The sequence below is a fragment of the Aethalodelphis obliquidens genome, unplaced genomic scaffold, assembly GCF_003676395.1.
Source record: "Aethalodelphis obliquidens isolate GAN/ISIS:26980383/991018 unplaced genomic scaffold, ASM367639v1 scaffold10, whole genome shotgun sequence".
Classification (NCBI taxonomy): domain Eukaryota; kingdom Metazoa; phylum Chordata; class Mammalia; order Artiodactyla; family Delphinidae; genus Aethalodelphis; species Aethalodelphis obliquidens.
Genome location: NW_020837954.1, coordinates 8,417,642 through 8,441,959, shown reverse-complemented (window position 1 = coordinate 8,441,959; position 24,318 = coordinate 8,417,642). Strand labels below are relative to the sequence as shown.

The window sequence follows — 24,318 nt, the reverse complement described above, 5'->3', positions numbered from 1 at the left end:
CAGGGAATTATATTCAACATCCTGTGATAAACCATAATGGAAAAGAATGTGAAATAGAATGTATGTATATGTATAACTGAATCACTGCTGTACAGCAGAAATTAACACAACATTGTAAATCAACTATACTTCAATTTAAAAAAAAACAAGAATGAGTGGTATCTACTTTTTAAATTATAAAAATATACACGTTCATTATAGAAAACTTAGAAAATACTGATAAACAACAATTTTACTGTCATAGTCCAGATATAGCTAAGTTTATGTATTTTCAAAAGCATCTTTAGTACCTGGCCCTATTGGTTTTTTTTAATGAAGCAGACTTGGCAAGTGACATATATGTTAAGTTTCCATAACAGAATTATAGAACACTAGAAGTTTCATTTTCAGATTTCTTTCCCAAGAAAAGACAAAGCAAACTAGGTGTGGTGCTATCTTCAATGTGCTACAATGAATCTTATTTATTCTTTAAGGTTCATCTCCATGATGTGTTTTACAATTCTCTTCAAACTCATGATCTCTTCTTCCTTTGATCCTCCATACCATGGGGTTTACATCTCTCATACAGCACTTCTCGTACTCTACATTGTAGCTATCCATGTTTTTTTTTCTTACCTACCGCTCCCTCTCCCTGCCCTTCCCCTTGCTCTATCTCCTAGGGCTGGGACCTTTTTTTTTTTTTTTGGAGTATAGTTGATGTATAATATTATATATGTTACAGGCATACAATATAGTGACTCATAATTTTTAAATGTTATGTTCCATTTAGAAGTATTATAAAATATAATATCCTTGTAGCTTATTTTACATCTAATAGTATGTACCTCTAAATCCCCTACCCCTATACTGCCCCCACTAGTAACCACTAGTTTGCTCTTTGTATCTGTGAGTCTGTTTCTTTTTTGTTATATTCACTAGTTGGTTGTATTTTTTTGGATTCCACATAAAAGCAACATCATACAGTATTTGTCTTTCTCTGTCTGACTTACTTCACTTAGCATAATACCCTCCAAATCCATCCATGTTGCTGTGAATAGCAAATTTTCATTCTTTTTTTACAGTTGAGTAGTATTCCATTGTGTGTGTGTGTGCGTGTGTGTGTGTACATCCTCTTTATCCATTCATCTGATAATAGGCATTTGGGTTGCTTACATATCTTGGCTTTTGTAAATAATGCTGCTATGAACATTGGGGTGGCATGTATCTTTTTGAATTAGTGTTTTTGTTTCTTTCAGATATATATATATATATATATATATATATTCAGAAGTGGAATTGCTGGGCCATATGGTAGTTCTACTTTTAGTTTTTTGAGAAACCTCCATAATGTTTTCCCCAGCGGCTGTACCAATTTACATTCCCACCAATAGTATACAAGGGTTTAGGGATGGGACTTTTAACTGGAGGACTGCGAACCTTCTGAAATCATATATAAAAATTGTGTTTCTGTAGGTACAAATACATTTTCATGGACGGAATCCATTTATATAACAAATACTCAAAAAAAGGTCCAAGAATGGAAAAAAGGTATGGAACGCTTGTCTAGGGCAGCAGTCCCCAACCTTTTTGGCACCAGGGACTGGTTTTGTGGAAGATAATTTTTCCACAGATGGGAGGGGGATGGTTCAGGCAGTAATGCGAGAGAGAGATGGTTCAGGTGGTAATGGCATAAATGTGGAGCGAAGGGGAGTGACAGATGCTAGAGGAAAGTCTTGTAATTTAATTATCCTTGGATTCTCTACAGTAGGGGTCCCAAAGCCCCAGGCAGTGGACTGGTACCAGTCTGCAGCCTGTTAGGAACCAGGCCACACAGCAGGAAGTGAGCAGCAAACAACTAAGCAAAGCTTCATCTGCCACTCCCCATCGCTCCCCATCACTCACGTTACTGCCTGAACCAACCACCCCGTCGCTCACATTACTGCCTGAACCATCCCCTCCCCTCTGACCGTGGAAAAACTGTCTTCCACGAAACCGATTCCTGGTGCCAAAAAGGTTGGGGACCGCTGCTCTAGAGTGCTTAGCACCTACCTTCATATGGATAATATTTGCTGATTTACAACCTTAATGTTGACTATACTTCAATAAAAACATAAAACGTAAAAAAGAGAAATGAAAACAAAAACTTGAAAAGAAGAAGAAACAGTAGCAAAAGTAGCAGCTACCTACAATGGAATATATTGCAAACTTTGAGTTGATGAGTTTTTCCCAAAAGAAGATTATAAGAATGACAACAAAATAAAGTACGCACTGGTTTCCTTATTAAAAAAATAAAATAAAATGTTATTAATAAATCATAAAATCAATGTTAGGTTTATGTTTAATGCAATCTTAAAAAATATGTTTTCCAGGCTTCCCTGGTGGTACAGTGGTTGAGAGTCCGCCTACCAATGCAGGGGACATGGGTTCATGCCCCGGTCCAGGAATATCCCACATGCCGCAGAGCGGCTGGGCCCGTGAGCCACAGCTGCTGAGCCTGCAAGTCCGGAGCCTGTGCTCCGCAATAGGAGAGGCCACAACAGTGAGAGGCCCACGTACCGCAAAAAAGAAAAAAAAAAAGTTTTCCTCATGCTTCATTCTCTCATCTTATTATAAAAAGTACTGTTTCTGAAAGGAGAATGGTGCTTACCAGGGGCCAGGGGGAGGAGGGAATTCAGAGTTATTGTTTACTGGGTAAAGAGACTCAGTTTGGGAAGATGAGAAAGTTCTGGAGATAGATGGTAGTGATGGTTGCACAACAATATGAATGTACATAATGCTACTGAACTGTTATGTATATTTTACAACAATTTTAAAAATACTGCTTTTTATTCACATCTAATATGAATCACCTATTACAGGGTAGACTCTTCATCAGAGATAAGAAAGAAAGAAATACACTGCTTAAATTGTAGGATATAAGAAACAAAGCCTCAAAGGAAAAGTAAATATTAACACCAATCTACACATTGTTGGTTTTAGAATATAAGCACAAATTATAACAGGGTGATATAATCAAAAATCCTGTCCAAAGAGAGGGGCTGTTATCTCAGTAAACAAAGGAAAATTGCTTAGGGAAATCAGTTTATCTGTGTGAAGTAAATTAAACTTTTTCAAGGTACCAATTCACAACTCAGGGAATAACTGAAATTTTAGCTCAATTTTACCAACAGTATCCACATAAATAATAAAAGAGTTTTGGAAATCTGCAACAGGCATTTCAAACTTCCAGGAGTACAATTTAGTCAATAAACATTTATAAACATTTTTTTTAACATTTTATTGGAGTATAATTGCTTTACATTGTTGTGTTAGTTTCTACCGTATAACAAAGTGAATCACCTATACCCATACATATATCCCCACAGCCCATCCCTCTTGCGTCTCCCTTCCACTCTGCCTCCCTATCCCACCCCTCTAGGTGGTCACAAAGCACTGAGCTGATCTCCCTGTGCTATGCGGCTTCTTCCCACTAGCTATCTATTTTACATTTGGTAATGTATATATATCAGTGCCATTCTCTCACTTCTTCCCTGCTTACCCTTGCCCCTCCCTATGTCCTCAAGTCCATGCTCTACGTCTGTGTCTTTTTTCCTGTCCTGCCCCTAGGTTCTTCAGAACCGCTTTTTCTTTTTTTTTTTTAAGATTCCATATATATGTGTTAGCATACGGTATTTTTTTCTCTTTATGACTCACTTCACTCTGTATGACAGACTCTAGATCCATCCACCTCACTACAAATAACTCAATTTTGTATCTTTTTATGGCTGAGTAATATTCTATTGTATATATATGCCACATTTTTTTTTTTTTTTTTTTTTTTTTTTTTTTTTGCGGTACGCGTGCCTCTCATTGTTGTGGCCTCTCCCGTTGCGGAGCACAGGCTCCAGATGCACAGGCTCAGAGGCCATGGATCACGGGCACAGCCACTCCGCGGCATGTGGGATCTTCCCGGACTGGGGCACGAACCCGTGTGGCCTGCATCGGCAGGCGGACTCTCAACCACTGCACCACCAGAGAAGCCCTGCCACATCTTTATCCATTCATCTGTCAATGGACACTTAGGTTGCTTCTATGTCCTGGCTCTTGTAAATAGTGCTGCAATGAACACTGTGGTGCATGACTCTTTTACAATTGTGGTTTTCACAACGGTATATCCCCAGTAGTGGGACTGCTGGGTCATATGGTAGTTCTATTTTTAGTTTTTTAAGGAACCTCCATACTGGTCTCCATAGTGGCTGTATCAATTTACATTACCACCAACAGTGCAAGAGGGTTCCCTTTTCTCCACACCCTGTCCAGCATTTATTGTTTGTAGATTTTTTAATGATGGCCATTCTGACTGGAGTGAGGTGATACCTCATTGTAGTTTTGACTTGCATTTCTCTAATGATTAGTGATGTTGAGCATCCTTTCATGTGTTTGTTGGCAATCTGTATATCTTTGGGGAAATGTCTATTAGGTCTTCTGCCCATTTTTGAAATGGGTTGTTTGTTTTCCTGATATTGAGCTGCATGAGCTGCTTGTATATTTTGGAGATTAACCCTTTGTCAGCTGCTTCATTTGCAATTATATTCTCGCATTCCAAGGGTTGCCTTTTCATCTTGTTCATGGTTTCCTTTCCTGTGCAAAAGCTTTTAAGTTTCATTAGCTCAAAATTGTTCATTTTTGCTTTTATTTCCATATCTCTAGGAGGTGGGTCAAAAAGGATCTTGCTGTGATATATGTCATAGAGGGTTCTGCCTACGTTCTCCTCTAAGAGTTTTATAGTGTCTGGCCATACATTTAGGTCTGTAACCCATTTTGAGTTTATTTTTGTATATGGTGTTAGGGAGTGTTCTAATTTCATTCTTTTACATGTAGCTGTCCAGTTTTCCCAGCACCACTTATTGAAAAGGATGTCTTTTCTCCATTGTATATTCTTGCATCCTGTATCAAAGATAAGGTGACCATAAGTGTGTGGGTTTCTCTCTGGGCCTTCTATTCTGTTCCACTGATCTATATTTCTGTTTGCGTGTCAGTACCATACTGTCCTGATTACTAGAGCTCTGTAGTACAGTCTGAAGTCAGGGAGTGTGATTCCTCCAGCTCCGTTTTTCTCTCTCAAGACTGTTTGGCTATTTGGGTCTCTTGTGTTTCCATACAAATAGTGAAAGTTTTTGTTCTAGTTCTGTGAAAGATGCCACTGGTACTTTGATAAGGGATTGATTGAATCTGTAGATTGCTTTGAGTAGTAGAGTCATTTTCACAATGTTGATTCTTCCAGTCCAAGAATATGGTATATCTCTCCATCTGTTTGTACCATCTTTAATTTCTTTCACCAGTGTCTTATAGTTTTCTGCATGCAGGTCTTTTGTCTCCTTAGGTAGGTTTACTCCTAGGTACTTTATTCTTTTTGTTGCATTGGAAATGGGAGTGTTTCCTTAATTTCTCTTTCAGATATTTCATCATTAGTGTATAGGAATGCAAGAGATTTCTGTGCATTAATTTTCTTTCCTGCTCCTCTACCAAATTCATTGATTAGCTCTAGTAGTTTTCTGGTAGCATCTTTAGGATTCTCTATGTAGAGTATCATGTCATCAGAAAACAGTCACAGCTTTACTTCTTCTTTTCCGATTTAGATTCTTCTTATTTCTTTTTCATCTCTGATTGCTGTAGCTAAAACTTCCAAAACAATGTTGAATAACAGTAGTGAGAGTGGGCATCCCTGTGTTGTTCCTGATCTTAGTGGAAATGGTTTCAGTTTTTCACCATTGAGAACGATGCTGGCTGTGGGTTTGTCATATATGGACTTTATTAGGTTGAGGTAAGCTCCCTCTATGCCTACCGTCTGGAGGGTTTTTATCATACATGGGTGTTGAAAGCTTTTTCTGCATCTATTGAGATGATCATATGATTTTACTCCTTCGATTTGTTAATATGGTGTATCACATTGATTGATTTCTGTATATTGAAGAATCCTTGCATTCCTGGGATAAACCCCACTTGATCATAGTGTACAATCCTTTTAATGTGCTGCTGGATTCTGTTTGCTAGTATTTTATTGAGGACTTTTGCATCTATGTTCATCAGTGTTATTGGCCTGTAGTTTTCTTTCTTTGTGACATCTTTGTTTGGTTTTCGTATCAGGGTGATGGTGGCCTTGTAGAATGAGTTTGGGAGTGTTCCTCCCTCTGCTATATTGTGGAAGAGTTTAAGAAGGATAGGTATTAGCTCTTCTTTAAATATTTGATAGTATTTGCCTGTGAAGCCATCTGGTCCTGGACTTTTGTTTGTTGGAAGATTTTTAATCACAGTCTCAATTTCAGTGCTTGTGATTGGTCTGTTTATATTTTCTATTTCTTCCTGGTTCAGTCTCGGAAGGTTTTGCTTTTCTAAGAATTTGTCCATTTCTAACAGGTTGTCATTTTATTGGCATATAGTTGCTTGTAGTAACATCTCACGATCCTTTGTATTTCTGCAGTGTCAGTTGTTACTTCTCCTTTTTCATTTCTAATTCTGTTGATTTAAGTCTTCTCCCTTTTTTCTTGATGAATCTTGCTGATGGTTTATCAATTTTGTTTATCTTCTCAAAAAACCAGCTATAGTTTTATTGATCTTTGCTATCATTTTTTTCACTTCTTTTTCATTTATTTCTCATCTGATCTTTATGGTTTCTTTCCTTCTGCTAACTGTGGAGTTTTTTGGTTCTTTCTCTAATTGCTTTAGGTGTAAGGTTAGGTTGTTTATTTGAGATTTTTCTTGGTTCTTGAGGTAGGATTGTATTGCTATAATCTTCCCTCTTATAACTGCTTTTACTGCATCCCATAGGTTTTGGGTCGTCATGTGTTCATTGTTACTTGTTTCTAAGTTTTCTTTAATTTCCTTTTTGATTTCTTCAGTGATCTCTTGTTTATTTAGTAGTGTATTGTTTAGCCTCCATGTGTTTGTACTTTTTACACTTTTTTCCTGTAATTGATATCTAGTTTCATAGCATTGTGGTCGGAAAAGATACTTGATACAAATTAAATTTTCTTAAACAAAGGCTTATGTTTGACCCAAGATATGATCTATTCTGGAGAATGTTCCAAGAGCACTTGAGAAGAAAGTGTATTCTGTTGTTTTTGGATGGAAAGTCCTGTAAATATCAATTAAGTCCATTTTGTTTAATGTACCACTTAAAGCTTGTGTTTTCTCATTTATTTTCATTTCAGTTGATCTGTCCATTGGTGAAAGTGGGGTGTTAAAGTCCCCTACTATGATTGTGTTACTGTCGATTTCCCCTTTTATGGCTGTTAGCATTTGCCTTATGTATTGAGGTGCTCCTATGTTGGGTGCATAAATATTTACAATTGTTATATCTTCTTCATGGATTGATCCCTTGATCATTATGTAGTGTCCTCCTTTGTCTCTTGTACTAGTCTTTATTTTAACGTCTATTTTGTCTGATATGAGAATTGCTACCCCAGCTTTCTTTTGATTTCCATTTGTATGGAATCTCTTTTCCATCCCCTCACTTTCAGTCTGGATGTGTCCCTTGATCTGAAGTGTATTTCTTGTATACAACATATATACAGGTCTTTTTTTTGTATCCATTCAGCCAGTCTATGTCTTTTGGTGGGAGCATTTAATCCATTTACATTTAAGGTAATTATCAATATGTATGTTCCTATTACCATTTTCTTGTTTTGGGTTTGTTATTGTAGGCCTTTTTCTTCTCTTGTGTTTCCTGCCTAGAGAAATTTCTTTAGCATTTGTTGTACAGCTGGTTTGGTAGTACTAAATTCTATTAGCTTTTGCTTGTCTGTAAAGGTTTTAATTTCTCTGTTGAATCTGAATGAGATCCTTGCTGGGTAGAGTAATCTTGGTTGTAGGTTCTTCCATTTCATCATTTTAAATATGTCCTGCCACTCCCTTCTACCTTGCAGAGTTTTTGCTGAAAGATCAGCTGTTAACCTTATAGGGATTCCGTTGTATGTTATTTGTTCTTTTCCCTTGCTGCTTTGAATATTTTTTCTTTGTATTTAATTTTTGATAGTTTGTGTCTTTGCGTGTTTCTCCTTGGATTTATCCTGTATGGGACTCTCTGTGCTTCCTGGACTTGACTGACTGTTTCCTTTCCCATATTAGGGAAGTTTTCAACTATAATCTATTCAAATATTTTCTCAGATCCTTTCTTTTTCTCTTCTTCTTCTGGGACCCCTATTATTCTAATGTTGGTGCGTTTAATGTTGTCCCAGTGGTCTCTGAGACTGTCCTCAATTCTTTTCATTCTTTTTTCTTTATTCTGCTCTGCGGTCATTATTTCCACTATTTTATCTTCCAGGTCACTTCTCCGTTCTTCTGCCTCAGTTATACTGCTATTGATTCCTTCTAAAGAACTTTTAGTTTCATTTATTGTGTTGTTCACCATTGTTTGTTTGCTCTTTAGTTCTTCTAGGCCCTTGTTAAATATTTCTTGTACTTCCTCCATTCTATTTCCAAGATTTTGGACCATCTTTTTACTATCATTCCTCTGAATTCTTTTTCAGGTACACTGCCTATTTCCTCTTCATTTGTTTGGTTATGTGTGTTTTTACCTTGTTCCTTCAACTGCTGTGTAATTCTCTGCCTTCTCATTTTGCTTAACTTACTGTGTTTGGGGTCTCCTTTTCGCAGACTGCAGGTTTGTAGTTCCCATTGTTTTTGGTGCCTGCCCCAGTGGGTAAGGTTGGTTCAGTGGCTTGTGTAGGCTTCCTGGTGGAGGGGACTGGTGCCTGTGTTCTGGTAAATGGGGCTGGATCTTGTATTTCTGGTGGAAAGGACCATGTCTGGTGGTGTGTTTTGTGGTGTCTGTGAACTCGTTAAGATTTTAGGCAGACTCTGCTAATGGGTGGGGTTGTGTTCCTGTCTTGCTAGTTGTTTGGCATGGGGCATCCAGCACTGGAGCCTGCTGGTCATTGAGTGGAGCTGGGTCTTAGTGTTGAGATGGAGATCTCTGGGAGAGCTCTCACTGATTGATATTATCTGGGGCCAGGAGGTCTCTGGTGGTCCAATATCCTGCACTCAGGTTTCCCACCTCCGAGGCTCAGGCCTGACATCTGCCCGGAGCACCAAGACCTTGTCAGCCACACGGCTGATCCAGAGAACTTCCAGGAGCGGAACCTGCAGCTTGTTCAGTCCACGAAGAACTTCCTGCGAATCAACAACACCCGCTTCGGCAAGTTCAAGTTCAAGAGCCACTCAGAGGAGTTCAGACTGGGCATGATCTCCTCAGCCCAGTATTCCAAGAACTACCTGTACCTGCCTGCTGGGGAGAATTTGCAGAACATCTTTGACGAGCTGCCATTGCTCGTGCACCTGGATTTTGGTGACTTTGAGCAGCCTGCCTGCATCACCACCAGGAAAAACAAGAAGAGTGTGTGGCAGTCCAGTAGCCGCCAGGCGTCCTGGACTTCAGGACCCACCGGCCAGCAGGTGCGCTCTAGCAGCAAAGTCAGCAGCCACTGGGGCTGCACGCGGCCACCACCAGTAGTCTCAAGTATCTCTCCCCACCGTGGGCAGGGGCTGCCACATCCATGAGCCTCCTGTCTCCTTCCTCCTTCTCCTGGGCTACCAGGCAGCCAGGTGAGGCCCTGGGGAGGCCACCCTCTCAGGCTCTTTGCTGCCAGCCACCGTAGTGACCCTTCTTAATATTTAAAAATACAAAAGTCCCAAAACTACTTAAAAAAAAGAAGCAGACTATATAGAACACTTACTACAAAAAGGATGAATTATTTTCCTATGTTACTTCACTTTACCCCTATTTCACACTTTACAATTTGCCTCAACAAAGAAAAAGCCTCAGACTTCAGAAAGGTTATAAATCTATCTAAAACATCAAAAATACACATAAGTATTAGTGACAATATTTCCAAACAATGTGTATATATTATCAAATACTTAATTTCTAAACCTTCTGATAATTGTCAGTGATATCTCTTGGTTATTTATTACCAATAAATAACTGATTTAAAAAGACATTTAAAACTTCCATTATTTTCCCCAAAGTCCTCATATGTATATAAGAGAGATTTACAACTATTTCTCCATTGGGATCTAGGAAAATCCTTAGAAACAGATTCAACATAAAAGCTAATAGTAACATTAAAATCCATAGCATAAAAAACATATCCACTACCATACTGAAGTATTGTGCATTTGATGTAAACTAATGTTTACAGCTCTCAACTTTAACATTAACTAATTAGCAGGATATCAAATTTTCCCATGGTTGTATTTATCAAAAAGCCAAATTTTCCCAATATATATTCTTATTCAGCATTTACTCAATAAATTACTACTGAGTGCCTGCCACATATCAAGCACTATGCTATAAGTGCTGGAGAGCTATGCACTAAATAGCCATGTTTTACCTAAACAATACTTAAGCACTACTTCTTTTCTAGAACACAGACATACATCACCACCTTTTCAAACTGTCTATGTTTTGTAAACATGTTTATTCTGGAAATACTTTGAAAAATTTAGTTCATGAATCAGATCTCTAAAGGTAAATTTATGTTTTTTAATTTTAAAAATTTAATGTTTTTTAAGAGATAAAAATGTTTGCCTGTCATGGAGTGTGTTTTTTTATATGGCAATAACAAAACATCAAAGATAGCATAAATTAATTTAAACTTTAAGACTTACCTGAAATAGCGGGGCAGAGTCAAGATGGCGGCACGGGAAGATGTGGAGCTCACATCTCCCCACAACTAGGGCACCTGTGGACGCTGGTGGGGACCTTGATGCCCAAGGAGATGGGGAGGAACCACTGAGTGACCAGGTAGGACGTGGGGGGAGTGAAGGAAGAGGAGAAGTGAAGGCCAGACAGGACCCACGCCTCTGAGGGGTGGCTGGGAGGGGGGAGGGGTTCCCACACGGGACCCCCTGGGGAACCTGGGGAGCTTGTAGGATCAGGGGGAAGTGCGTCTAGCATTTCCCCTGCCCACTCAGGCCTCTGGAAGCCTGCTGGGCTCCTGGGCCTGGTCCTTCATTCTGCAAGGGCCCCTCCAGCTGTGGGGGTCCAGGTCTGGTCCTCTGCCTCCTGGGGCCTCCTCTGGCCACGTGGCTCCAAGAGGCATGGGGGAGCGTGTGGAGAAGAAGAAACGCCAATGGGAAGGGGTCCTTCGGGATCGGAGGATCGGGGGGAACGCGCCTAGAGTTTCCCTCGCCCACTGGGGCCTAGTGAACCTGCTGGGGTCCTGGACCTGGTCCTCCAACCTCCAAGGCAAGAGGCACTCCTGGGCCCCTCCTGCTGCATTGAGCCTAAGCCCCACCCCTTACGCCACCCCCAGGGTCTTTTCCAGTCCCATGGGTCCTAAGCATAGGCTCTGCATACTATCTAACCCCCACCCCCTGCCTAAGCCCCGCCCCTCACAGCCAAGGTCTTTTCTGGCTTTTTTTTTTCTCCCGTCTTTTTTTTACTATTGTGGTTCTGTTTTACCTTCTGCTTGTTGTTTCAACTATATTTTTATTTTTTATTCTTTCTAACATATCTGTTAGTTCTCTAATCTTATGTTTTACTCTTTGTTATTGTTCTGCTCCTTTTCTTTTTTTCCGCCCTGCACAGCTTGCGGGATCTTGGTTTGTGAGCCCGGGGTTGGGCCAGAGCTCCTGCTGTAGGAGCTCTGAGCCCAAACCACTGGATTAACAGACAATCTCAGACCCCAGGGAATATTAATTCGAGTGAGGTCTTCCAGAGGTCCTCATCTCAGCACCAAGACCCAGCTCTAACCAACAGCCTACAAATTCCACTGCTGGAAGCCTCAGGCCAAACAACCAGTAAGACCGGAACACTATCCCATCCATCAAAAAAAAGTGGGGGGGGAGGGTGACCAAAAAATATGTCACAGATGAAGGAGCACAGTAAAAACCTACAGGACCAAATAAATGAAGAGGAAATAGGTGACGTACCTGAAAAATAATTCAGAGTAATGATAGTAAAGATGATCCAGAATCTCAGAAATAGAATGGTGGCACGGATGGAGAAAATACACGAAATGTTTATCAAAGATCTAGAAAAACTAAAGAACAAACAAACAGCGATGAACAACAAAGTAACTGAAATAAAAAATACACTAGAAGGAATTAATAACAGAATAGCTGAGGCAGAAGACCGAATAAGTGAGCTGGAAGACAATAGGGGAAATAACTGCCAAGGAGCAGAATAAAGGGAAAAGAATGAAAAGAATTGAAGACAATCTCAGAGACTTCTGGGCAAACACTAAACACACCAACATTCAAATTATAGGGGTTCCAAAAGAAGAAGAGAAAAAGAAAGGGTCTGAGAAAATATTTGCAGAGATTATAGTTGAAAACTTCCCTAATATGGGAAAGGAAATAGTCACCCAAGTCCAGGAAGTGCAGAGAGTCCCATACAGGATAAACCCTAGGAGGAACACACCAAGATACACATTAATCAAACTAACAAAAATTAAATTCAAAGAAAAAAAAGCAGCAACGGAAAAGCAAAAACAACATACAAAGAAATCCTCATGATGTTATCAGCTGATTCTTCAGCAGAAACTCTGCAGGCCAGAAGGGAGTGGCAGGATGTACTTGAAGTGATGAAAGAGAAAATCCTACAACCGAGATTACTCTATCAACCAAGGATCTCATTCAGATTCACAGAGAAATCAAAATCTTTACAGACAAGCAAAAGCTAAGAGAATTAAACACCACCAAACCAGCTCTACAACAAATGCTGAAGGAACTTCTCTAGGCGGGAAACACAAGAGAAGAAAAAGACCCATGAAAACAAACCCAAAACAATTAAAAAAATGGTAATAAAAACACAGATATCGATAATAACCTTGAATGTAAACGGATTAACTGCTCCAAACAAAAGACACAGGCTGGCTGAATGGATACAAAAACAAGACCTGTATATGTGCTGTCAACATGAGACCCACTTCAGACCTAGGGACACATACAGACTTAAAATGAAGGGATGGAAAAAGATATTCCTTGCAAATGGAAATCAAAAGAAAGCTGGAATAGCAATACTCTTATCAGATAAAATAGACTTTAAAATAAAGACTGTTACAAGAGATAAGGAAGGACAATACATAATGATCAAGGGCTAAATCCAAGAAGAATATATAACAATTATAAATATATATGTGCCCAACATAGGAGCACCTCAATACATAAGGCAAATGCTAATAGCCATAAAAGGGGAAATCGACAGTAACAGAATCATAGTAGGGGACTTTAACACCCCACTTTCACCAATGGACAGATCATCCAAAATGAAAATAAATAAGGAAACAAGTTTTAAATGATACATTAAATAAGATGGACTTAATTGTTATTTATAGGACTGTCCACCCAAAAGTGGCTGAATATACTTCTTCTCAAGTGCACACAGAACACTCTACAGGATAGATCAAATCTGGGCTCACAAATCAAGCCTTGGAATATTTAAGAAAATTGAAATTGAATCAAGCATCTTTTCTGAACACAATGCTATGAGACTGGTAATTAATTACAGAAAAAAACTGTAAAAAACACAAATACATGGAGACTAAACAGCGTGCTACTAAATAACCAAGAGATCACTGAAGAAATCAAATTAAAAAAAAATTACATAGAAATGGGGAATTCCCTGGTGGCGCAGTGGTTGAGAGTCCGCCTGCCGATGCAGGGGACACGGGTTCGTGCCCCGGTCTGGGAAGATCCTACATGCCGTGGAGCAGCTGGGCCCGTGAGCCATGGCCGCTGAGCCTGCGCTCCGCAACAGGAGAGGCCACAACAGTGAGAGGCCTGCGTACCGCAAAAAAAAAAAAAAAAAAAATGAACGACCATGACAACCCAAAACGTAGGGGACGCAGCAAAAGCAGTTCAATGAGGGAAGTTTATAGCAATTCATTCTCACTTCAACAAACAAGAAACGTCAAATAAACAATCTAACCTTACACCTAAAGCAACTAGAGAAACAGGAACAAAGAAAACCCAAAGTCACTAGAAGGAAAGAAATCATAAAGATCAGAGCAGAAATAAATAAAACAGAAATGAAGAAACAATAGAATAGATCAATAAAACTAAAAGCTGGTTCTTTGAGAAGATAAACAAAATTGATAAACCTTTAGCCAGACTCAACAAGAAAAAAAGGGAGAGGATGCAAATCAATAAAATTAGAAATGAAAAAGGATTCATAACTGACACTGCAGAAATACAAAAGATTATAAGAGACTACTACAAACAACTATATGCCAATAAAATGAACAACCAAAAGAAAGGGACAAATTCTTGGAAAGATACAATTTTCCAAGACTGAGCCAAGAAGAATTAGAAAATATAAACAGACTTATCAAAGTAATGAAATTGAAACCGTAATTAAAAATCTTCCAACAAACAAAGGTTCAGGACCAGATGGCTTCACAAGCTAATTCTATCAAACATTTAGAGAAGAGCTAACACCCATCCTTCTCAAACTCTTCCAGAAAACTGCAGAGGGAGTAATACCCCCAAATTCATTCTATGAAGCCACCATCACCCTGATACTAAAACCAGACAAAGATATCACAAAAAAAGAAAGTTACAGACCAATATCACTGATGAACATAGAAGCAAAAATCCTCAATACTACCAAACAGAATCCAGCAACACATTAGAGTGATCACACAGCATGATCAAGTGGATTTATCCCAGGAATGCAAGGATTCTTCAGTATATGCAAATCAATCAGCGTGATACACCATATTAACAAATTAAGGAATAAAAACCATATGATCATCTCAATAGATGCAGAAAAACCTTTTGACAAAATTCAACACCGGTTTATGATAAAAAATCTCCAGAAAATGGGCACAGAGGGAACCTACCTAAAAATAATAAAAGCCATATATGACAAACACACAGCAAACACCATACTAAATGGTGAAAAACTGAAAGCATTTCCACTAAGATAGGAACAAGACAAGGATGTCCATTCTCACCACTCTTATTCAACACAGTTTTGGAAGTCCTAGCCATGGCAATCAGAGAAGAAAAAGAAATAAAAGGAATACAAATTGGAAAAGAAGAAGTAAAACTATCACTGTTGGCAGATGACATCATACTATACACAGATAATCCTAAAGATGCCACTAGAAAACTACTAGAACTAATCATTGAATTTCGTAAGGTTGCAGGAAACAAAATTAATGCATAGAAATCTGGCATTCCTATACACTAATGATGAAAAATCAGAAAGAAAAATTAAGGAAACACTTCCATTTACCATTGCAACAAAAAGAATAAAATACCTAGGAATAAACCTACCTAAGGAGGTGAAAGACTTGTAATCAGAAAACTATAAAACACTTATGAAAGAAATCAAAGATGACATAAACACACTGAGAAATATACCATGTTCTTGGATTCGAAGAATCAATATTGTGAAAATGACTATACTACCCAAAGCAATGTACAGATTCAATGCAATCCCCATCAAACTAACAATGGCATTCTTCATAGAATTAGAACAAAAAATTTTACAATTTGTATGGAAACCCAAAAGACCCTGAAAAGCCAAAGCAATCTTGAGAAAGATAAACGGAGCTGGAGGAATCAGGCTCCCCAACTTCAAACTATACTACAAAGCTACAGTAATCAAGATAGTATGGTACTGGCAGAAAAACAGAAATATAGATCAATGGAACAGGATAGAAAGCCTGGAGATCAACCCACACACATATGGTCACCTAATTTATGACAAAGGAGGCAAGAACATACAATGGAGAAAAGACAGGCTCTTCAATAAGTGGTGCTGGGAAAACTGGACAGCTACATGAAAAAGAATAAAATTAGAACACTCCCTTAACACCATACACAAAAATAAACTCAAAATGGATTAAATACCCAAATATAAGACTGGACACTATAAAACTCTTGGAGGAAAACGTAGGCAGAACACTCTATGAAATATATCACTGCAAGATCCTTTTTGAACCACCTCCTAGAGAAATGGAAATAAAAACAAAAATAAACAAATGGGACCTAATGAAACTTAAAAGCTTTTGCACTGCAAAGGAAACCATAAATAAGATGAAAAGACAACCCCTGGAATGGGAAAAAATATTTGCTAATGAAGCAACTGACAAAGGATTATCTCCAAAATATACAAGCAGCTCATGCAGCTCAGTATCAAAAAAACAAACATCCCAATTGAAAAATGGGCAGAAGACCTAAACAGACATTTCACCAGAGAAGATATACAGATTGCCAAAAAACACATGAAAGGATGCTCAACATCACTAATCATTAGAGAAATGCAAATCAAAACTACAATGAGGTATCACCTCACACCAGTCAGAATGGCCATCATCAAAAAATCTACAAATAAATGCTGGAGAGGGTGTGGAGAAAAGGGAACCCTCTTACACTGCACTGTTGGTGGGAATGTAAATTGATACAGCCACTATGGAGAAAAGTATGGAGGTTCCTTAAAAAAGTAAAAATAGAACTACCCTACGACCTAGCAATCCCACTACTGGGCATATACCCTGAGAAAACTATAATTCAAAAAGAGTCATGTACCACAATGTTCACTGAAGCTCTATTTACAAGAGCCAGGACATGGAAGGAACCTAAGTGTCCACCAACAGATGAATGGATAAAGAAGATGTGGCACATATATACAATGGAATATTACTCAGCCAAAAAAGGAAATGAAATTGAGTTATTTGTAGTGAGGTGGATGGACCTAGAGTCTGTCATACAGAGTGAAGTCAGAAAGAGAAAAACAAATACTGTATGCTAAGACATATATATGGAATCTAAAAAAAAAAATGGTTCTGAAGAACCTAGGGGCAGGACAGGAATAAAGATGCAGATGTAGAGAATGGACTTGAGGACACGGGGAGCGGGAAGGGTAAGCTGGGACGAACTGAGAGTGGCATGGACATATATACAGTACCACAAGTAAAATGGATAGCTAGTGGGAAGCAGCCGCATAGCACAGGGTAATGAGCTCAGTGCTTTATGACCACCTAGAGGGGGTGGGATACGGAGGGTAGGAGGGAGACACAAAAGGGAGGAGATGTGGGGATATATGAATAGCTGATTCACTTTGTTATAAAGCAGAAACTAACACACCATTGTAAAGCAATTACACTCCAATAAAGTTGTTAAGAAAAAAAAGCTCTTAGAGGAAAACATAGGAAAAACACTCTTGGACATAAACTACAGGAAGATCTTTTTTACCCACCTCCTAGAGTAATGAAAATAAAAACAAAAATAAACATATGGGACCTAAGGAAACTTAAAAGCTTTTGCTCAGCAAAGGAATCCATAAACAAGATGAAAAGACAACCCTCAGTTTGGGAGAAAATATTTGCAAATGAATCAGTGGACAAAGGATTACTCTACAAAGTATATAAACAGCTCATGGAGCTCAATATCAAAAAAACAAACACCTCAGTTAAAAAATGGGCCAAAGACCTAAATTTCACCAATAAGATGCTCAACATCACTATTTATTAGACAAATGCAAATCAAAACTACAATGAGGTATCACCTCACACCAGTCAGAACGGCCATCATCAAAAAATCTACAAACAATAAATGCTGGAGAGGGTGTGGAGAAAAGGGAACCCTCTTGCACTGCTGGTGGGAATGTAAATTGATCCAGCCACTAGGGAGAACAATATGGAGGTTTCTTAAAAATCTAAAAATAGAACTACCATATGACCTAGCAATCCCACTACTGGGCATATACCCTGAGAAAACCACATCAAAAAGAGTCATGTACCACAATGTTCACTGCAGCACTATTTACAATAGCCAGGACACGGAAGCAACCTAAGTGTCCATTGACAGATGAATGGATAAAGAAGATGTGGCACATATATACAATGGAATATTACTCAGCCATAAAAGGGAATGAAATTGGATCTTTTGTAGAGATGTGGATGGACCTAGAGTCTGGCATACAGAGTGAAGTAAACCAGAAAGAGAAAAACAAATATCATATATGAACACATATACATGGAATCTAGAAAAATGGTACAGATGAACCTATTTGTAGGGCAGGAATAGAGATGTAGACGTAGAGAACGGACATGTGGACACAGGGGTAAGGGGACGGTGGGACGAACTGGGAGATTAGGTTTGACATAAATACACTACCATGTGTAAAATAGATAGCTAGTGGAAACCTTATATAGCACAGGGAGCTCAGTTTGGTGGTCTGTGATGACCTAGATGGGTGGGATGGGGGGGTGGGAGTTCCAATAGGGAGGGGATATGGGTGTGCATATAGCTGATTCACTTCACTGTATAGCAGAAACTAACACAACATTGTGAAACAATTTTACTACAAAAAAAAAAAAAAAAAAGAGTTACCTGAAATAGGAATATTCTGTGAGACTGATAACTGCACATCTCCAGTTCCTGGTGGCATGTCAACAACTAAATAGTCCAGTTGACCCCAATCTACCTAAAAACCAAGATGACACAAATAACATCACTGTATAAACAAATGTGGTGAATAGTGATATAAACAAAAATAAATGAATTAATAACAAAGCTAAAATAATAGCTTTCACTTGAACCATTAGTAAATGCCAGGGTCTGGGCTGAGGGCTGATAAATGGATGAAGAAGAAACAATCTTTGCCTCTAGCAGAACTTTTCTGACCAATAAGGTTAAACTTTCAAATGACACCACAAAACACACACATACCATAATGGCGAACCCCTTGCACAATGGACTTCTATTCGGGACCACTCATTTATTTTCACTGAAAATAGCCCGTATTTTACCTAAGGAGGTCTTAGCTTTTTGTCCTTTGTGGTTTTTGGTACAGTGTTTCCTATAGCAGATCTTAATATAATTGTTTTAAATTTATTATTTTTCCTTCATAAAACACACTAATAATGAAAACCAAAACTTAATAAGAGAATTTTAGAAATATACCTAGAGTTCCAAATTAACATTTTGATTATTTCTTTTCAGGCACTTTTCTAAGTATCTATATCTAGAAAATTCAGCTGTTTAACCAAGTCCTTAATGCTCAGCCTCAATTAGATAGGGCTCAAGGGTACCTCAGGCTCTTTTCTCCTCAAGTGGTTCTTCCTTCTGAGTCCGCAGTTTCAGTGAAAGGCCCTAGGATCCCCTTAGTTACCTAAGGCAAAGGCTTGGGATAATACTTAACTGTTCCCTTTCCCTTGCTATCCCCAGTTACTGATTATGCCTTCTAAAAATCTCTCAAATGTATCCATGTCTCTCTTTCTGCATGGCCGAGAACCAAACATAGGCCACAGGCATCTATCACTAAAGTCTCCCAACCAATCTCTCTGGTCTAGCACTGCCCATACAGTGTGTTCCTAACACCAGTGAAAATTGGTTTGATAGTGCCACTTTTTTGCTTAAAACTCTTCTATTGCTTTTAGGATAAAATCTAAGTTTTAGCTTCAGAACCTCTGCCTGGTCTTCTTCACTTGCTATTTCCTCCTCATTCTTTAGATCGTAGCTTGAAATTTACTTCCCATAACTTCCATTAAAGATTAGATATGGTGTTCCTACTATGTAGGAACAATTCTTCTAATCGTTTGTTCATTCATTCATTCATTCATTCACCCAACAAATGTTTATTGAGTACCTACTATATATTAGGCATTGAGCTAGGTATTGATAATTAAATGGTATCATGGTCCCTAGCCTCACAGAATTTACAATACAGAGGGAGACAGATATTAAGCACATAATGATATAACCTGTGCAAAGAAGTTAGAGAAACCGAAAGATCAACATAGCTGAAGAGCAGTGCAGGGGGAAAGATGGCATTCATTTACTGTTATTTCAGTATCTGTCTCCTCATGAAACTGTAGATGACAGAATACGTAACAAAGAATGGATACATAGGAGATGCTCAATAAGTTTTCTTTCAAGAAATGAATAAATAAACACATGCAAAGATTCAAAAATTTTTAAATGTAAATCATACTGTGTATATAATCCCATATCCTGTTTCTTAAAACTTAATAATGTGAAATAAGCCTTTTCCATATAATCACATATTTTTAAAATTTAGATGATATTGGGTCAGATGGATTCATTCATGTATTAACACATTTATTCAACACATATTTACTGAGAATTGATGCCAGGCACTGTTCCAGGTGATGAAGATACAGCAGTGAAAAAAACAAAGTCCCAGCCACCAGGCAACTAATGTTTTAGTGACGAAGACAGGTAGATAAACAGGCAGAAAGACAAGCAAATCAAAGACAAGTGCTACAAAGAAAACAAGTACCCCTTACTACACAAAATTACTTGGTTCCTGATTTGGATATATCCAGATCAAATAGCAAGAGACAGTTTTAGGGACTTCCCTGGTGGTCCAGTGGTTAAGACTCCGTGCTTCCAGTGCAGGGGGCACAGGTGTGATCCCTGGTGGGGGAACTAAGATCTCACATGCCACACAGCATGGCCAAGAAATAAAATCAGAAAAAAAAGAGAGAGATAGTTTTAAAATCTTCAATTCCTGAATTTCAGAGGGCAAGTAGTAAGAGTTCAGACAGCTAAGGATTTATCAAAGAATTTCTTTGAGTCTCTTCAGTTCCCATGGTCCGATGGTGAGGAACACATGAAGAAGAGGGAAAAGGAATAGAGTGGTAGAAGATGCTACTTTTGACAGGGTGGTCAGAGCCTGGAGTGAAGTGAGAAAAATAACTGATGCAATTCTCAGAAAGCATTCCAGGCAGAAGCAGTAGCAAGTGCAAAGGACCTGAGATGCAGATATGCTTGGCGCATTCAAGGGATAGCTAGGAAGGCAGTACAGCCTTTCTAAAATAGCACTTCCCCCAACCATCAGTCTCTTTCCTTCTCTGAATGTGTCCTTCTTCAACACATTTATCAGTATATGTCATGATATACTGACATGTCTTTTAGGAATTCTATAATATTTCTCAAACATAAGTGCTTGACACTGATTTAATGACACATTTTAAGAGAATGATGAAATGATGAACATGAAGTAGTTCGTTTTCAATATAGGGTTTCTTGGTTTGAAAAATAGTTACCCCTAAGTTACCCATGACCATCATCTATGAAACTATTTACAAAAAAGACAAAGGATACTTTTCATTTTATATCCTCTGCACTGAAATTCCTAGCACTGGCAGACTGACAAATCTCTTTGTTTCAGAGGACATCAAATGACTGGTGCCAACAATTTATCATTGTTGTTCTTTGGCATTTAATCATATTTATCACATTGGCTCCAATTTCTTATTTCTTTAAAGAGAACTGCTATTATGGTTCCAAGGAACTAAAAATATATCGCTGTTAAGACAATTAATTTCAAATGACTCAAACTGAATTCAAACTTTCTGGGGGAAAAAAAAAACACCTGGACCAACACCTTCATCTCACATAGTAGGCATTTCACAAAGGCTTGCAGACTTGAACAGAACTGAAGTCAGTATCTGAGTTCCAGTTTTAGAGCATTCACTAATATTAATATTGAAATATACTGGCTGCCAGGAAGTTCCAGTTCTCTTACAAAATAATCACCAAAGCATTGATTATAGAATGATTTAGGGATTCTCTAGATTCTTCTCAGTGTTTGTTTATGCATATAAATTATTTATTACTAAATATAGAGAAATAAGTACTAGCAAAACACCCAGGTATCTCATTTAGTAAAACCAAGCGACCGATCCAGATTTTGTGTGGCCTGAACCATATACAATTTGGGTGGTCTTCTCTAAGAATTAGAATGCAGTTAGGAATGCAAAATTTGGTACAAAAGTAAATATTTATTTAGAATGTACAAGAAATCATCATAAAATGCTGGAGCCTTAGAGATTCAAGTTCCTTTCTTTGAGGTCTCTTGAACAACAGAAATGCTTACATAGAAATGCTTCCTGACTGCAACCGGCTTCTTCTCTCCACTGAGAACACTCTACAACTCCCAGCATCTCTTAGGAGCCCATGACAGTGTGGAACCCTGAACTTAAGCTTCATTAGCCTCAAGGTAACCCCACCTCTAGTAAAACCTGCTTGGCTCCCTCTCAGGCTCCAGACTCAAAGGATCCCAGCAGAACAGACTGAATCAGTCTAGAAGTGGAGTTACCAAGGTAGTTCAGAGATGCCCTGTGGATAAGGAGGCAGTGCTGCAGCAGAGAATTCAGCAGTGCAGCCAGGAAATCAAACATGTGCATTACATCTAAAGAGGGACATAAACAGCATAATGGGAGGGTAAAAAAATAAAATAAAATCCAGTGGTCAGGGCAATTGTGAAGGATGGGATGAGGTACAGATTAGGGGCAGCATTCAGACCTGAGTCTGCCAACAGAGGCTTTGTGCAAGATGCCTCTTTTACACAGTAGTACATAACCTTTATTCCCCTCTAAAGGGTTTGAGATACAGGACTTCTGGAATCAAATATTGATATAATGTAGCCACTGAGCTTTTGTCCAAAGCCATTCATATAACATTAGAACAGCTGTTTTTTCATGTGTCCTATAAATATGCATTTGTAATTGCTATAACAGCACAACCTATGGTATTGCTTTTTTTTTTTTACTGCTCTTTCTCTTTGTTTATTAAGACAACCAACACTTGAAGTTTATGCTATCAGAAATAACTACTGGGACTTCCTTGGTTGCACAGTGGTTAAGAATCTGCCTGCCAATGCAGGGGAAATGGGTTTGAGCCCTGGTCCGGGAAGATCCCGCATGCCACGGAGCAACTAAGCCCGTGAGCCACAACTACTGCGCCCCCATGCCACAACTACTGAAGCCCATGCACCTAGAGCCCATGCTCCGCAACAAGAGAAGCCTGTGCACCACAACAAAGAGTAGCCCCCGCTCGCCGCAACTAGAAAAAGCCCACGCACAGCAACAAAGACCCAATGCAGCCATAAATAAATAAATAAATGTATTTAAAAAAATAATTACTAAATCTCTGTTAAATTATTTTTATTTCTTTCTTGTCAACCTTACACAGGGAAAATATTCCAAACTAACACTGACTGAGGTAATTTTAGGCCAACATGTCTTCTTCAAACAATACTTTGTATTTTATATTCAGAATAATGCCTGATAATCTGAGGGTAACTCAAAAACTCAAATAAAGGCAATTCCCTCTTTTCTGAGGAATGACTGGGAGATAAAAGTGTGTCTTATATTTGGACAGATAAGGCTATGAAGACATCAGGACATCAGTTATGAAGAGTGTGGTGCTATGAATGGGTAAAGAAGGTGGACCACTTTCTTCCATGGATACTTCTATTAAGAAGCTGACCAAAGCAGAAGCTATCAGGCCTTGCTTCAGAGGATGCCAGGAGCACAAGTGCAAAGTGGCTGAGTTGTAAGTGTTGAAAAGAAAGGGCCCATAGATGCATTCCATTTTTGGCTTCTCAGCTGGCGGGAGCAGTGTACCACAGTCAACCTCCAGGGTAGCAGACTCCATCATCAGCACTACACAGGCCACGTTTAAGTACCACAGGGTCAACATGTGCTTTTCCAAAGCAAAGGCAGAGTGTCCCAGCTATCCCAGGTCTGTCAGCAAGGCCAATGTGAGCCAGGTGAAAACAATATCAGCAGGGATGGGCCCTGGGCCCCTGTGGAATCAGGGAGGAAAATCACTGCCAAGAAAGAGAGGCAGAGCTATAACCTGCTAGAGCCAAAGTGGTGGCCAAGACTCCTGAGGGCAAGAAAAAGGTAACTTAAGAATGAAAAGAGGAATCACAAAGCAGGAGAAATGGGACAAAATCTAGACTGAGTAATTTAAAAGTGGGCTGTGTCCCGGCAGCCCATTCATATAATACTTAGAATATTCCATTAGTGAGAGGGCAAATTCTTAAAGGAAGTTGGGCTGAGCCAGACACTGCCTCTTTCCTTCCTGTCTGCTCTTAATTAGTCACTGAAGAGTTGGTTTTGACTCTTATGCCTACTTGACTCATAATTAGTAGATCTCAAGGTAGTGTCCTGATGTCTGACTCTGTCTGTCTGGCCTGGTCTGTATCTGTTGCTACTTCTATCCTGTACCTAAGTCCTGCTACCTGTTCCTGACTTCCTGGTTCTCCAACCACTGTTAGGCATGTTTCAACCCTAATAGCAAATAGAACAGTGTACCTGTGCTTTGCTTAGAATCCCAGACATGAAACCATGCCACTACTGGCATAGGAGATGCAGCTAACCTTGTCTCAGGCCCGTGGACAAATATGTCAGGCAAATCATCAAGCTCCTAGGATTTTTGATTCAACTAATTTCCAAGGTTTGAATGGGTCTTCAAGCTCTAAGAATTCTACGGTAATTATTTTTATACAAAATTATCTCCCCAACTTCAGTGTAAGCTTCCTGACAGACGAACCCATTCTTTATACATCTCCAGACTCCCTTTCCA

The 24,318-nt window shown here is 38.9% G+C and overlaps 1 protein-coding gene across 9 annotated transcripts in view; it reads right to left on the bottom strand.

Moving 5' to 3' along the window:
- The window catches only part of NUBPL (NUBP iron-sulfur cluster assembly factor, mitochondrial), a 252,379-nt gene that overhangs the window by 53,554 nt on the left and 174,507 nt on the right, over positions 1–24,318 (bottom strand). For all 9 annotated transcript variants that reach the window (XM_027111029.1, XM_027111026.1, XM_027111030.1 and 6 more), the window contains one exon: positions 18,307–18,400. In XM_027111029.1, coding sequence (XP_026966830.1) covers positions 18,307–18,400 — 94 coding nt within the window. The remainder of the gene's footprint in view (positions 1–18,306; positions 18,401–24,318) is intronic.